This window comes from Miniopterus schreibersii, assembly GCF_964146895.1.
Source record: "Miniopterus schreibersii genome assembly, chromosome: 6".
Taxonomy (NCBI): Eukaryota; Metazoa; Chordata; class Mammalia; order Chiroptera; family Miniopteridae; genus Miniopterus; species Miniopterus schreibersii.
The window spans coordinates 4,676,900-4,694,704 of NC_138107.1; the positions used below are offsets into that span (position 1 = coordinate 4,676,900).

General features: G+C 36.4%; 1 protein-coding gene across 1 annotated transcript in view; it reads right to left on the bottom strand.

Moving 5' to 3' along the window:
• LOC308558388 (uncharacterized protein) overlaps window positions 1–17,805 on the bottom strand; it is a 140,525-nt gene that overhangs the window by 8,001 nt on the left and 114,719 nt on the right. Inside the window, exon 22 of the mRNA XM_081140052.1 lies at window positions 16,713–16,733. Within this exon, the coding sequence (XP_080996178.1) occupies window positions 16,713–16,733 (21 nt within the window). The remainder of the gene's footprint in view (window positions 1–16,712; window positions 16,734–17,805) is intronic.

Consider the following 17,805-nt stretch of genomic DNA (forward strand, 5'->3'; position numbering starts at 1 on the left):
CGGAGTGCGAGTGGCAGTACTGAAGAAACATCATAGAGCTCAGTAAGGGAGGGGGCATAGGAAGGAGGAGTCCCCCCTGAAGCCTGTGCTGGGGTCCAAACCCTGAGGTTTGGAGGCTGCAAAGCTCCCTCCCCTTGGGAGTGTGGACCAGCATCCAAAAGTGGGGATCTCACACCTGGAGTGACAAGAGGGAAAGGAGCACCCTGCACACAGGGCAGAGGGACCCAGGGCAGCAGTGAGTCCTGGAGGGGACAGCGCCTTCCTAGCAAACAAAGCCTGTAATGGCAAACATAACTGGAGTTTAATGCTCAGGGTGCCGACCTTAGGAAAGGCTGTCCCAAAGTGTGTGGCACCCGAGTGGTAAGAGACCAGAGGACTGCGCTGAGCAGTTGCACACTGGGACCCCTGCCTCCCTGTGGGGCACTGTGTTGAGCCCCAGAAAGCACTGAATCTGCATGGTGTGGGGGAGGGGAGGGGAGGAGCCCTCCCACCCTGAGCTCCTGGTGTGGAGAGACTGAGATTTGTGACCAGCCCTGAGGGTGTCCTCCTGCCCTGAGCTCCTTGTGCCTAGAGGCTGGGATCAGTGACCTGCCCTGAGGGAGCTCCTGGTGTGGAGAGTCTGTGATTTGTGACCTGCCCTGAGGGTCACCATGGTGGTGCCTGGAGAAGCCCCAGCTTTGCTGAGAGCAGTGGTGTGGGGAGCTTCGTGGAGCTGAATTTGGGTCCCCTCCAGCTGGGTGCTTTGGCCACGGGTGGCGGGACCCTGCAGGGTGGACTGTCTGCTTGTGTGTTGCTTTCTGCTTTTTTGATTCTGATCCCTGAACTGGCTCCCACCTTCCCAGAGTGCACTGCAGGGACAGACCACCTGAGGCTGGGATTGGGGTCTGCACAGTAGACGGTCTGAGGGGAGGGCCTGGTGCAACCAGCCAACCAGAGCTGAGCAGGGAGGGGCAGGAGCACCGCCCCAATAGGAAGCCCCAGACACCCCCCCCCCCCCGCAGGGCACAGTCCTGAGGGGGAAGGGAGAGCAGCTCACAGAAAGATATTATAAGAACAAGACTCTCGGGGACTGTTGTTTGGGAGCTGGAGGAAAGGCTGAAAACCCCTCCTGGGGGCTGGGCAGGCAAAGGGTTCACCAGAATATTTTTTTAATCAAACCCACTGAGCCCAGGCTACTGAAACAGCCCATATAGAAGAGGCAACCGGCCAAAATCAATCTGAAGCTGCAGCAGGACAGAACCTGGGGAACTAGAATCAGAGGACAAGGTAGAAACTGAGGAGCTGGCGGTGGAGCAGAGACTAACTTCTGCACAGTGAGTGCCTGACAGTGAAACTTCTAATGGGAGTGACACCCTGAGCTACACTAACCACCCTGCACCCTAAAGACTCTACAGAAGACTCTGGAGCAAGACCAGGCAACTACAAGGTTGCAAAATAGCTGACAAGAGGAGGTGGCCATGGAAATCCTCATATCAACCATCTACCTAAGGACACCAGAGCCAAACCTACACGGCTCCTCACACTGTCTGATACACAAGTACCTCCCAGGAGAACTGAAATCAGCATAAAAAACAGTGAGCCTCAGACAACATAAGCTGCCCAGAAGAAACTCACCTTATTGACAGTCTTTTTTCTTCTGGGTTTTTTTTTGTTGTTGGTTTGTTTTGCTTTGTTTTGGGGTTTGGCTTTGTGTGTGTGTGTGTGTGTGTGTGTGTGTGTGTTTGTTTTTTCTCTTTTTTCCTTAGGAAGAAGAGAAAGGGGGCAAAATTTGTTTTTTCTTTTTTAAATTTTATAATAATTTTTTTAATTTTTTAAAAATATTTTTAACTAATTTTTTTTCTTTTTTTATAAAAGAATTTTGTCTTGCTTAGCTTCTTTTTAGTTTAGTTTAGTTTTTTTTTGCTTTCTTTTATTTTATCCTTGCTTTTACTATCAACACTTTTTTGATATTCTTGCTTAACGACTGGGACTTTATCATTATAACCAAGTTTACTGCTTTCCTCTATATTTTCCACCAAATTGCTTACCGGACTCCCTCCCTGCCTGGGCTATATATCTCTATCTCCTCTCGACCCATTGGCATAACTTTTTTTTTCTTTTTTCTTTTTCTTCTTTTCTTTTGTTCTTTTGTTATCTTCCCTCTATCTTCCTGTCTTTTTGTTTGATTGTTAGTTTCTCTTATTCTTTTTATTATATTTTTATTTTCTCATTTTCAACTATTATCCTATTCATATTCTCTCCCTTAATTTTTTGCTGGCCCTTCTATCAGAATCTTTTCTCTGCTTCTATTATTTCTCAGTACCTTCTCTATTTTTTACATTTTAGTTTATTATTATTTTCTAAATTTCATCACTACTAACAACAATATACATCTCTCTCTCTAAGCATTATTTTCTTCCTCTCTTTTATTTTTTAAACTTTTTTTATTTTTTATGAGTGTTATCCCTTCACTCTCCCAGTTCTATTTTCACGTGGGTTGTTTTCATTGTGACTGTCAAGATATTTTGTAAGATACCTCTTGTTTCCTGGAAGTTTATATGTGTATTGTCCTGCTTTCCCAGCACCCATACTACAGCTTACACGACAAGGTTGGGGCTGAGACACACTTAGCCAACATGAAAGGAGAGTCCTCCCAAGGACTGGTCAATGATAATCTAGACCCAACCACAACAGGATAACATAAAGAAACCACAAAAGGGACACCCACAAGAGGGACACACCTAGAGCAAAGAGCTCAGAAATATAAGGAAAACACACCTCTGGGCTCCACTGGACCCACAAGAGAAAAATCCCATCCCACAAGACTAGGAGACAGCAAATATATCTAATATATAGATACAATATATAGATATATAGATCTAATATATAGATATATAGATACACTAAGACCTACCAAAATGGGGAGATGAATTAAAAAAACCCAAATTAAAGAAAGGGAAACATTGCCAGAAGAAGTATTTGATGAGAGGGAGATAAGCAAGTTATCAGATATGGAGTTCAGAGTATTGATGATGAAGATGTTCAAGGAACTTAAGAAGACTCTAGATGATAAGATCGAGAACCTTAGTGAAAACATGAAAAAAGAGATACATACCATAAACAAAAATCACACAGAAATAAAGAACGCTCTATCTCATATCAAAAATACACTGGAAGGAATAAAAAGCAGGCTTAATGAAGGAGGATAGAATAAGTGACTTAGAATATAAGGTAGGAAAAAATCACTCAATCACAGCAGCAAAAATAAAAAACACTTAAAAAGCATGAGAACAGTCTAAAAGAGCTTTCAGACAACATGAAGAGAAACAACATTCACATTATAGGAGTGCCAGAGGGGGAGGAAAGAGAGCAAGGGATAGAGAACTTGGTGGAGAAAATGATGATAGAAAACTTCCCTATGTGGACAAGGAAGAAAGCCTCATAGGTTCAGGAAGCACAGAGGGTTCCAAACAACAGAGACCCAAGGGGACCCACTCCAAGACACATCATAATTAAAATGGCAAATGTCAAGGACAAAGAGAAAATATTAAGGGCTGCAAGAGAGAGACAAGCAGTGACCTACAAGGGAACCCCCATAAGGCTAACAGCTGATTTCTCAACAGAGACTCTTCAGGCCAGAAGAGAGTGGCGTGAAGTTCTCCAAGTAATGAAAAGCAAGAACATGCAACCAAGATTGCTTTATCCAGCAAGGCTATCATTTAAATTTGAAGGTGAAATAAAAAAGCTTCCCAGACAAAAAAAGGCTAAAGGAGTTCAGTACCACCAAATCAGCATTGTAAGAAATGCTAAAAGGACTGCTCTAAGAAAAAGAAAGAACAGTGAGAGAAAGGTACATCAGCATAAGGGGGGAAAATGGCATTAAATAATTTCATATCAATAGTAACATTAAATTTAAATGGAATAAATGGTCCAATCAAAAGACATAGGGTAGCTGAATGGATAAGAAAATAGGACCTAAATATATGCTGTATACAAGAGACCCACCTGAGAGCAAAAGACGCACACAGGCTAAAAGTGAAGGGATGCAGTTAAATATTCCATGCAAATGGAAAGGAAAGGAAAGCTGGAGTAGCAATTCTTATTTCTGACAAAATAGACTTTAAAATAAAGACCCTAACAAGAGACAAAGATGGTCACCACATAATACTAAAGGGATCAATCCAACAGGAGGAAATAACCCTTATAAACATTTATGCACCCAATATAGGAGCACCTAAATATATAAAAAAATTCTTTGGAAACTTTAAGGGGGATATTGACAGCAACACAATAATAGTGGGGGACTTTAACACCCCACTGTAAGCATTGGACAGATCATCAAGACAAAAAATCAATCAGACCTTAAATGAATCATTGGACCTAATGGATATAATTAACATTTATAGAACATTTCATCCTAAACCAGCATATTACACATTCTTCTCAAGTGCACATGTAACATTCTCAAAAATAGACCATGTGTTAGGACACAAGGCAAGTCTCTACAAATACAAGAAGATTGAAATCATATCAAACATCTTCTCAGATCTCAGTGGCATGAAACTAGAAATCAACCACTATAAAAAAAAAAACCTCAAAAACTCTAACACATGGAGGCTAAATAACATATTAGTAAACAATGACTGGGTTACCCATGAGATTAAAAAAGAAATCAAACACTTCATGGAAACTAATGAAAATGAACAGAAAACAACTCAAAATCTATGGGACTCAGCGAAAGCAGTCCTGAGAGGAAAATTCATAGCATTACAGGCCTTTCTCAAGAAATAAGAAAAAGATCTAATGAACCATCTAACACAACAACTAAGAGAACTAGAACACGAACAGCAAGAAAAGCCCTGAAGAAGTAGAAGGAAAAAAATAATAAAAGTCAGAGGAGAAATTAATGACATAGGGCCTAAAAAAGTAATACAAAAAAAATCAATGAAACCAAAAGCTGGTTCTTTGAAAAGATAAATAAGATTGATGCAACTTTAGCCAGACTCATCAAGAAACAAAGAGAGAGGGCCCAAATAAATAAAATCAGAAATGAAAGAGGCGATATAACAACTGACCCAGCAGATATACAAAGGATTGTAAGAAAATACTATGAGCAACTATATGTCAACAAATTGGGTAACATAGGGGAAATGGACAAATTCCTATAAGCATACAACCTTTCAAAGCTGAATCAAAAAGAGGTAGAAAACCTGAACAGGCCAATAACAACTAATGAACTTGAAGCAGTAATCAAAAACTCCCAGCAAACAAAAGTCCTGGAGCAGATGGATTTACAGGCGAGCTTTAACAAACATTCAAAGATGAATTAAGACCCATTCTATTCAAACTATTTCAGAAAATTCAAGAGGAGGGAAAACTCTCAAAGTCTTTTTATGAGGTCAGCATCATCCTAATGCCAAAACTGGATAGAGATACTACAAAGAAAGAAAATTACAGGCCAATATCTCTGATGAACATAGATGCTAAAGTCCTCACTAAAATATTAGAAAACCAGATCCAGCAATACATTATTGAAAAGATCATACACCATGGCCAAGTGGGATGTATTCTGGGGATGCAAGGCTGGTACAACATCCACAAATCAATAAGTATAATACATCACATAAACAAAATGAAGAACAAAAATCATATGATCATATCATTAGATGTAGAAAAGGCATTTGACAAAATCTAGCACACATGATAAAAACTCTCAGCAAAGTGGGAATAGACGGATCATACCTCAACATAATAAAGGCCATATATGACAGATCTACAGCTAACATCATACTCAATGGGCAACAACTAAAATGATTTCCATTAAAAACCGGAACAAGACAGGGATGTTCACTTTCACCACTCTTATTCAACATAGTGCTGGAAGTCCTCGACATAGCCATCAGACAGGAAGAAAACATAAAAGGTATCCAAATTGGAAAGGAGAAAGTAAAACTGTCATTATTTGCAGAGGACATGATACTGTACATAGAAAACCCTAAAGACTCCATCAAAGTACTACTAGATTTGATAAATGAATTTGGCAAGGTAGCTGGATACAGAATCAACATCCAGAAATCAATGTCATTCTTATACACCAACAATGAACTTTCAGAGAGAGAAACTAAAAAAGCAATACCATTTACCATTGCAACTAGAAAAATAAGATACATAGGAATAAACTTAACCAAGGATATAAAATACCTGTACTCAGAAAACTACATGACACTGAAAAAAGAAATAGAGGAAGATATAAACAAGTGGAAGAATATACCATGCTTATGGATTGGAAGAATTAATATCATTAAAATGTCCCTACTACCCAAAGCAATTTATAAATTCAATGCAATTCCTATTAAAATAACAACAGCATATTTCACAGACCTAGAAGAAACATTTTGAAAATTTATATGGAACCAAAAAAGACCCCGAATAGCTGCAACCATCTTGAGAAAAAAGAACAGAGTGGGAGGGATCACATCACATCACCGGATTTCAAACTGTATTACAAAACCATTATAATGAAAACGGCCTGGTATTGGTACAACAGGCATATAGATCAATGGAACAGAACAGAGACCCCAGAAACAGACCCACGCTATTATGGTCAGTTAATATTTGACAAAGGAGGCAAGAGCATCCAATGGAGTAAAGACAGTCTCTTCAATAAGTGGTGCTGGGAAAATTGGACAGATAAATGCAAAAAAATGAAACTATACCACCAACTTTCACCATACACAAAAATAAACTCGAAATGGATAAAAGACTTAAATATAAGTCACGAAACCATAAAAACCAGGGAAGAAAACATAAGCAGTAAAGTCACAGACATCCCACTTAGTGGAATTTTCACTGATATGTCTCCTAGGGCAAGAGAAACAAAAGAAAAATTAAACATATGGGACCATGTCAAACTAAAAAGCTTCTGCACAGCAAAAGAAAACAGCCTCAAAATACAAAGGAACCCTACGGCCTGGGAAAACATATTTGACAAAGATGTATCTGATAAGGTGCTAATTTCCAAAGTGTACAAAGAACTCATACTACTCAGCAAGAGGAAGACAAACAAACCAATTATGAAATGGGCAAAGGACCTGAATAGACACTTCTCCAAAGAGGACATACAGATGGCTAAGAGACACATGAGAAAATGCTCAACGTCGCTAATCATCAGAGATACAAATTAAACCCACAATGAGGTATCACTCCACACCTGTCAGAATGGCTCCATCAACAAATCAACAAACAACATGTGCTGATGAGGGTGTGGAGAAAGGGGAACCTAGTGCACTGCTGGTGGGAATGCAGACTGGTGCAACCACTATGGAAAACAGTATGGAGGTTCCTCAAAAAATTAAAAATGGAGCTGCCTTTTGACCCAGTGATTCCACTCTTAGGAATGTATCCTAAGAATCCTGAAACACTAATCAAAAAGAATATATGTACCCCGATGTTCATAGCAGCACAGTTTACAATAGCTAAGATCTGGAAACAGCCCAAGTGCCCAGCAGTAGATGAGTGGATAAAAAAGCTGTGGGACATCTACACCATGGAATACTATGCAGCTATAAATAAGAAGAATCCCGTACCCTTTGGGACAGTATGGATGGACCTGGAGAAAATTATGCTAAGTGAAATAAGCCAGGCAGCAAAAGACAAACATCACATGATCTCACTTATTTGTGGAATTTAAAGAACTTAATAAACAGATGAACAGAATAGATTCAATAACACAGAAGCATAGATCAGACTGACGAATGTCAGAAGGATGGAGGAGAGCAGGTGGGTGGAAGGGGAAAGAGTAACCAAAGAATTTATATGATATATGCACAACCCAAGGACACAGACAATGGTGGGAAGAGGGACTAAGGAGGGGGATGGGATGGGGTGGAACAGATTATTGGGGAGAAAAAGGGACATCTGAAACATTTTAAACAAAAATAAAATTAAAAAAAAACACCTGAGACAAATAAAAATGAAGGAACAACATCCCCAAATCTATGGGGCACAGAAAAAGCATTCCTAAGAGGGAAATTTATAGTAACACAGGCATACCACAAGAAACAAGAAAAATCTCAAATAATCCTACATTACAAATAAAATAACTACAAAAGGAACAACAAAGCCCAAAGAAGTAGATAGAAGGAAATTCAGTCATAAAACGTGAAATAGAATCTAAAAGAAAAGAAGATCAAGGAAACCAAGAGTTTCTTCTTTGAAAACATAGACAAGATTGATGAACCTTTAATCTGATTCCTCAAGAAAAAAAGAGAGCTGGCTGAAATAAATAAAATCAGAAATGATACAGGAAAAGTAACCACAGATACCAGAGAAATTAATAGAATTACAAGAAAATATTATGAACAAATATATGCCAACAATGAATTAATTTAGAAGAAATCAATAAATTAGTAGAAACATACAATACTCCAAGACTGGATAAGTAATAGAAAATCTGAACAGATTGATTACAACCAATAAAATAGGAGGAGTCATAAAAAATCTCCAAAAGAAACAAAAGTCCTCGACTAGATGGCTCCCCAGGTGAATTTTACCAAATTCAACAAAAAATTAACACCTCTCCTTCTTATACTATTTCAAAAAATTCAAAAGGAGGAAAGACTACCAAACTCATTTTATGACACCAGCATTATCCCAATTCCAAAACCAGATAAGACACTACAAAGAAAGAAAAGTATAGGACACACCCCTTATGAACATAGATCCTAAAATCCTCAACAAAATATTAGCAAACTGAATCCAGCAATACATTGAAAAGATCATACACTATGACCAAGTGGGATTTATTCCAGGGTTGCAAGGTTGGCACAATATCCACAAATCAATAAATGTGATAAACCACATAAACAGAATGAAGGATAAAAACCACATAATCATATCAATAGATTCAAGAAAAGCAACTGATAAAATCCAGCACTCATTTATGATTAAAAAAAAAAAAAAAAAAAAAAAAGCTCTTATCAGAGTGAACATAGAGAAAACATACCTCAACATAATGAAAAACATACATGACAAACCCACAACCAACATCATTCTCAATGCCCAAAAACTAAAAGCTTTTCCCTTAAGATCAGGCACAATACAGAGATTTCCACTTTCACCACTCTTATTCAACATAGTACTGGAAATCCTAGGCACAACAATCAGACAAGAAGAAGAAATAAAAGGTATTTAAATTGAAAAGGAAGAGGCAAAAGTGTCATTATTTGCAAATGACATGATATTATATACAGAGAATCCTAAGACTTTCACCAAAAAACTACTGAAACTCATTAATCAATTCATTAAATTTGGAAGATACCAAATAAATATTCAGAAATCGGTTGCATTTTTATACACCAATAATGAAGTATCATAAACAAAAACTCCAAAAACAATCCAATTTACAACTACATCAAAAAAAATAAGAAACCTAGGAATAAATCTAACCAAGGAGATAAAATACCTGTACTTGAAAAATTGTAAGACACTGAAGAAGTAAATTGAAGAAGATATAAGTAAATTAAACCATATACCATGCTCATGGATAGGAATAATGAATATTATTAAAATGTGCATACTATCCATAGCAATGTACAGGTTCAACCCAATTCCTACTAATGACATTTCTCACCAAACTAGATCAAATAGTCCAATCATTTTTATGAAAATTCAAAAGGCCCTAAATAGCCACAGCAATCTTGAAAGAGAAGAATAAAGTTGTAGGTATCATGCTACCTGATGTCAAACAATACTACAAGTCTATAGTAATCAAAACAGTATCGCACTGGCATAAAAACAGAAACACACATCAATGAAACAGAATAGAGAATCCAGAAAAATAAACATATCGCCCAGCCGAACATGGCTTAGTGGTTGAGCATCGACCTAAGATCCAGGAGATTGAGGTTCGATTCCTTGTCAGGGCACATGCCTGGGTTGTGGGCTCAATCCCCAGTCGGGGTTGTGCAGGAGGCAGCCGATCAGTGACTCTCTCATCATTCATGTTTCTATCTTTCTCTCTCCCTTTCCCTTCCTCTCTCTGAAATCAATAAAGATATATTTTAAAAAAACACACATATCTATATGGTCAATTAATATATGACAAAGGAGGCAATATATGCAATGGGGTAAAGACAAGCTATTCAATAAATAGTATTGCAAAACTTGGACAGATACATGCAAAAAGTTAAACTAAGCCATCTTCTTACACCATATACAAGAATGAACTAAAAATGGATTAAAGATTCAATGTAAAACACAAAACCATTAAAACTCCTAGAAGAAAACATGGGCAGTAAAATCTTGAACATTTCTCTTAGCAATATTTTTAAAGCATATTTCCTTGAACAAGGGAAACAAAATAAAAATAAACATATGGGACTATATCAAAATAAAAGTTTTTTGCACAGCAAAGGAAATTATCAACAAAATGAAAAGACAACCTACTAAATGCGAGAAGATATTCATCCATGATACATCTGTTAAGGGATTAATATCCAAAACTTACAAAGAATTTATACAAACCCACACCAAGAAAACAAACAATCCAATTAAACAATGGGCAAAAGACTTGAATAGACATTTCTCCAAAGAGGACCTACAGATGACCAAGAGACATATGAAAAGATGCTCCACATCACTCATCATCCAAAAGCTGAAAACTAAAACTGCAATGAGATATCATCTCATAGCTGTCAGAAAGGCTATCATTGATAAATCAATAAACAACAAGTGCATGTGATGATTTGGAGAGAAAGGAACCCTCATGCACTGTTGGTGGGAATGAAAATTGTTGCAGCTACTATGGAAAACAGTATGGAGGGTCTTCAAAATTTAAAAATAGTACTCCCTTCTGACCCAGCACATTCACTTCTAGGTATATATCTGAGGAAACCTAACACACTGATTCAAAGGAATAGATGTATCCCTATGTTCATTGCAGCATTATTTACAATAGCCAAGATATGGAAGCAACCCAAGTGCCCATCAATAAATGAGTGGATAAAAAAGCAGTGGTACATACATACAGTGGAATATTACTTGGACATAAAAAAAAGAATAAAATCTTACCATTTGCAAAAATATGAATGGACCTAAAGTGTACTATGCTAAGTGAGATAAACCAGCCAAAGAAATAGAAATACCGTACAATTTCATTTATATGTGGAATTTAAGAACAAAATAAATGAACAAACAAAACAGAAATATACCTATAGATACAGAGAACAGACTGATGGTTGTCAGAGGAGAGGGTGGTGAAGAGCAGGGTGAAAAAAGTGAAGCAGTTACAAAACTGGTAGTCATGAAAATATGAAGTACAGCATAGGGAATGCAGTCAATAATATTGTAATAACTATGTAGGTACTTGAAATATCAGCGGAAACATTTTCTAAAGTATATGATTGTCTAAATGCTGTGATGTACACCTGAACTAACACAAAATAATGTTGAATGCAAACTGCATTTAAATAATAAAACTAAATAATGAGTATTTCAGAGCTATTAAAAAAGTGAATGCTTAACATGTGTGGGTACAATCTTTTTTAGTCTCATATTTCTAATACTTTGCGTTCAAAAAATTAAAATAGAATTTAATTGAATTGTCAATAAAACTTTCCATATTGGTTTTGATAAACATGCACTCTCAGCACTTTATCATTTACCACAGAAAAATTTTAAATTCAATGACATGCATCTATCAAAATTCCTTTCATATCTATTAACTTTGAAATAAGCACACAATTTCTTAGTATGTAAATATTTTATAAACAGAGAAATAAGTGTAATAAAATTAATGTTAATTCCTGACTCATGTATATTGGAGGAAATACATTAAAATATAATTTAATGGAGGGAAAGGAATGCCAAAATTACATGAGCAAAATGTTGGAAAACTGTGCTTTAAACTCTCATTTTATCTCTTTCCTATAATGTGACTCTAGGCTTTAATGAAGTCCCTTGAAAATCTTACATGAAAATTTCAAGAGATGAACTTATTTCCAGAATTCACATTCTGTAAAAAGGCAGTATCTTGGAAGGTCCTGCACTTTATAGACTTCAAGATTTGTGTAATATGTACATAAAAATACGTGTGTACATTCCTACATTCTTCTAAGAAATCTCATTGGTGGTTTCTTTTCTCGCCTTTTATGTATTCCATAAACTTAATTGTTTGTTAATACTCATCTTGTCTGGAAGTTATAAACTTCTTCTTTACCAATTTTCCTCAGGGAAAAAAATGAGTATATTATGTTATATCCATTCCAATAAGAAAAATCTCATTATTTCTACACCACATAAAAGAAGAAAAGAAAAATGTGGTATTAAAAGGCAGGTGAAGAGGTTCTAATAAAATGAACTTAATCTATCTTGGACAAAACTAATGCAATAGTCACCATAAAAATACCATGATTTCCAAAATATATATTATCAATAAAATTTACTTAGGTTTTACTGACACATGAAGCTATTGCTAATAGACAGGACCTGAAAGGTGCTATTGAAATGGCAGCAAAAACTTAAAATAAGAAGAGACATTATCCAGCTAATGCCAGGTGAAGTTTCAATCAGCTTGGGGACATGACCACTTTCTGGACTGGAATCAATGGTCCATAATGAGAATGGCTAGTCTACTTTCTTTGGTTAGGTAAACGAAGCTTTACTTGATTAGTGAGTGCAGTTGTAATAATGGTGTGAAAATAAAAGAGAATTGAATGTGTGATATTGATAATTTATGTTATAGCTATGTGTAGACATAACGAGCAGTTTGAAATTATTGAGATACACTGCAAGTGCTACATTTATTTTTCAACATCTTTGAAACTTTTAAGAGAATCGAGCATATTGCATTTTTCACTTAAATTGAGTACATATTTAAATACAGAAAAAAATTTACTTGACATAGAGATCTGTCTAGTCATATTGAAATGACAGGGTAAATTACATAAATAATAATGGGAAAAATTAAATAACAAATGAAGACGGCAAATTTCAGTTGGATAGATAAGAATCAGATAAAGTCATTTAAAATATATGTATGCTGGAGGTGCAGAATCTGTTCATTGAGAGTAGAAGAAAGAGGTACAGCAACCGATGAAATAATTACGAGGTATAGAGTGAAATAGATACCCTTGCCTGTGCCTTGTTCACACTGAACACAAAATAAAAGAATCAATTTACTCAAAATGAGATCACAATGTCAGGAATGAAGGGGACAAAAATTTGAATCACATGAATAGTATTCTCTATGTTTCAAATTGACCCATATTACTGAAATTTAGAACCACAAGGTTCAAAATTCATCTCATCAATAAGAAGCAATATTATCTTACATTCCCCACATCCCTTACGCAAAAGGTTCAAAGATAGGAAATAAAACCATAAGGGAAAGTACCAAAGTATAAATCTGGGATAAACAACATCAATCATTAGTCTTTCATTGGGTCAACTTTTTAAGAAAAAAATGCAAATATGGCAATAGAGTTGACATACAATATTCTATTAGTTTCAGGTGTACAACATAGTGACCAGACATCTGAGTAACATACTTGGTGATCTCCCCAATCAATCTAGCACACTTTCTGAAAGAGGACATGGTTATCAATATCAAATATTACTGACTGTGTTCTCATGCTGAATTTTACAAGACATCCCTATTTTGTAACTCCCAAATTATAAGTCCTAATCTCTTCATATTTTCACCCAGCCCCCAAACACCCTCCTATCTGGCAGTCATCAGTTTGTTCTCTATACGAGTTTGTTTCTGTTTTGGTTCTTTGTATATTTTGTTTTTAGATTCCACTTAGAATTGAAATCATATGCTATTTACTTTTCTCTGTCTGACTTATTTTACTCTGCATAATACACTCTAGGTCCATCTACAGTGTAGCAAATGAAAGATTTCATTTCTTTTAATGGCTAAGTAATACATACTTGTACATATGTGATACATCTTCTTTATCCAATTATCTATTGGAGCACACTTAGGTTGCTTCCATATGTTGGCTATTTTTATAAATAATGCTGCAATGAATATAGTGTTTTTCTTTTTTGGATAAATAACCAGACGTGGGATTGCTGGGTAAGGTGCAAACAAAAGCAATAATACACAAATGAACAATATCAACTAAGAAGTTTTTGGACAGCAACAGAAACCATTAACAAAATGAAAAGACAACTTACGGAATGGCAGAAATTATTTGCCATTGATACATCCATAAGGGGTTAATATTCAAGATTTATAAAGAATCCATATAACTAAAAGCAAAAAAAAAAAAAAACCACACCACAAAATAAAAACAAACAATCAGCCCCATTAAAAAGTGGGCGGAGGGCTTGAATAGAGACTTCTTCAAAGAGGACATACATATGGCCAATACATATATGAAAAGATGCTCAATATCACTAATAATCAGAAAAATGCAAATTAAAATCATAATGAGATATCACTTCACACCTGTGAGAATGGCTATCATCAATAAATCAAAAACAACAAGTGCTGGCAATGATGTCGAAAAAAGGGAACCCTTGTGCACTGTTGATGGAAATGCGCATTGGTGCACAAACTATGGAAAACAGTATGGAGGGTCCTCAAAAATTAAAAATGGAACTGCCTTATAACCCAGAGATTACACTCCTGGATATATATCTGAGAAAACCAGATACATTAATTTGAAAGACTATATGCTGCCCTATGTTCATTGCAATATGGATTACAATGTACAAGATATGGAAGCAACCTATGCACCCCTCAATAGATGAGTGGATCAAGAATCTGTGGTACATATATACAATGGATATTACTCACCCATCAAAAAGAATAAAATCTTACCATTTGCAACAACATGGGTGGATTTACAGGGTGTCATGCTAAGTGAAATAAGTCAGTCAGAAAAAGACAAATAACATATGACTTCACTTATATGTGAATCTAAAGAACAATATGAAAAAACAAAATAAAGACAGACTTAAAGATACAGGAACAGACACACTTATGTCACAGAGGAGAGGACTTGGAGGTTAGGTGACAAAGGTAATGGGATTAAGATGTACAAACTGGTACTTCTAAAATAGTCCCTGAGAAGTAAAGCATAAAAAACATAGACAATAATATTCTAATAATTATGTGTGGTGCCAAGTGAGTACTGGAAATATAGTGGGGAACACTTTGGAAGGTATATGATTTTCTAAACAGTAAACAAAATAATGTTAAATGCACAAGGCAATTAAAAAATAAAATTAAGAAAATAAAAAGTTATCTAATTTACTGGAGAATGAGTAATAGTCATTATTTTGAATATCAACTGCAAATTTTAAAAAATGATGAGGAATGATAAGAATATATTTAAAAAGTAGGAAATTATACAAGGTGTCCACGTCACAAACAAATATTTTCATTTTATAAAAATCACCTCTTTCACTGTATATGAATTTTAATTAGGAAGATTTATGTCTCATTTTGCTGGAGTTATTCCAAGGCTATTCCTATTTTCCAAGGATAATTATTAATAAATTTGCATAAGTTATATTTCTAAATAACAAATGACCACAAACTTTGTGCCTTAAAAGGAAACACATTTATTTTCTAATGGTTTCTGGGGATCAGTAACACGGTATAGCTTTCTTCGATACTGTACCTCACGGATTTTCAAAATGCTGCAATCAAGGTGTTCACCACTAGGACCTGGTTAAGGAAGGACCTGTTTCCAAGCCCATGTGTATGGCTATGGCAAGAATTCCAACGGAATGGCTATTTGGTTGAGGGACTCAATTCTCAGCTGGCTGTTGGCCTGAGGCTGCCATAGGATCCTTCCCATGGGGTTTTCCTCAACATGGCAACTTGCTTTGTCAAGGGTGGTAAGGGAAAGATTCTGCTAGCAAGAGAGACATCAAAATATTTTGTAATCTAAGTGACATCAAAACAAACTTCAGATCAGAAGACAGTTATTCAATGGGAGAGGATTACAGAGACCATGAAGAGGCTGAAACCACTGGGGACCAGGTGAAAATTTCAGTTCAAGGTGAAATTTGCATCAAATTCTCACATCGCCTGATTTCTGGGTTCTTGGTACTATCAAATTTAACAAAAAAATATTATTTCAACTTGAAAATATGGTCATGTATAGATGGATTATACATTCAAGGTCAGTGGAGGAGTGATGACCCTGTTCAGAATTGACAAATGCCATGACATGAGAAATTAATTATAGCACAGGCTTAGAAGAGACAATGCACAGAGAAACGTCACTGCAACTTTGGAGTCTTCTCTTGTCTCATCAGGATTTGGAGAAGCATCAACTGTGTAGTAATGGAGCCCAAAACATGGAATACCTGGGAGAGGTCCTAAGTTTAGATATTTTCCAGAAATATTTAATATACAGAAACACACACACACACATGTTACATAGATGTACGATAGAAACCATGTGTCTAACAGCTTATCACCATTCATCTCACTAACTTCTTCATGAAACAGGCTCTTTTCTGCAAGATGGATGCCGCCAAAGTTTACAGGGAAATCATTGTATAAAATGAAAGAAACAGGAATGGGAAGGGAAACAGAAATGGCAAGAATCCAAAGAGGAGAAGACCAGTTCCCAAAATGAGGCGTGGAAGAGCAGACAGCAGAATAGGCCAATGGAAGTCATCGAGGTAAAACGCCCGGAAATAGTAAAGAGGGAGAGAAGCCAGAGGTTTCACAGGAGATCGAGAGTAAAGGGAATCATAAATTTTACCTAATCTTGTCTGAAGTTCCTCTGAAAAAGAAAGGAAAGATCAATGTCAATTTCATGGGAAAGGACCACAAGAATTTAAACTTACTACTGAATTCATATTTGAGCTGACCAGGTTTCAGATGGACACACAACACACTTGCACACACACCTGTGCACTGACCGTCACACCCCTGGGCCCCAAGACACTGGCTCAGAGCTCACTATTGTCCAGAGATTATGTTCAATACACAAGAAGGAGGAAAATGGGGTAAATTTAGTGAAATAACATAAAATCTAAAGAAATATTAATGTCAGCAGTTAATTGTTAAGGTATTCTTTAACTATTCGAAAATTTATATTCCTATTATTCAGTCTCTTAACTTTAGTGTCATCATGGGCTGCTTCTAAAATATTGGTCCGTCTCATCCCTGAGGCAGCTGCACTGTATGAAGCCAGCACAAACGCTGTGGGAGGGAGCAGTGACACAGAGCGCCCGCAGGCACACAGGCCAGGCTTCCGGGTGCCTGTGTTCACAATGTTCTTGTCCAAAGAATAATTTCCAAGCAAACTCCACTTGAACTTCTGTGTTAACTCATTCCTGAAGGAAGCTTCCCGTAATCAAATCACATGGGTGCTGAATGCAGGAGAGAGAAAGCCCTGTGATTCTCTGACAGAGATTCTGTTTCTCACTGGATCTTTATTGTGCATGTCTCTTAACTGAGAAAACAATATCTAAACACACAAATACCAGAAAGGTTATCTAAATATTGTAAAGGAGATGCAACTAAATATGCACATATGCCAATGACTATTTCTCCAATGTGGCCAGTCAGGTGCCCTCCATAAATAAAGAATAAATCTCGAAAATCCATTCCACTGAAATCATCACGACAACTGTAGAAAATACCATGTGATAAGTGGGGACAGAAAGGTTTCAATAACTCCTGAGTAGGGTACTAAAGAGTGGTGTAGAAATATCTTAGAACATAAACTTAGATATTAGAGTTTTGCTTGAGTGAAAAACATATGTATAAGATCCCAAAGGAAGAGCAATTTGGTGACTTAATAATCACATGATTAAAAATGAAAGAAGGGTAATTACTATTGTCGAAAA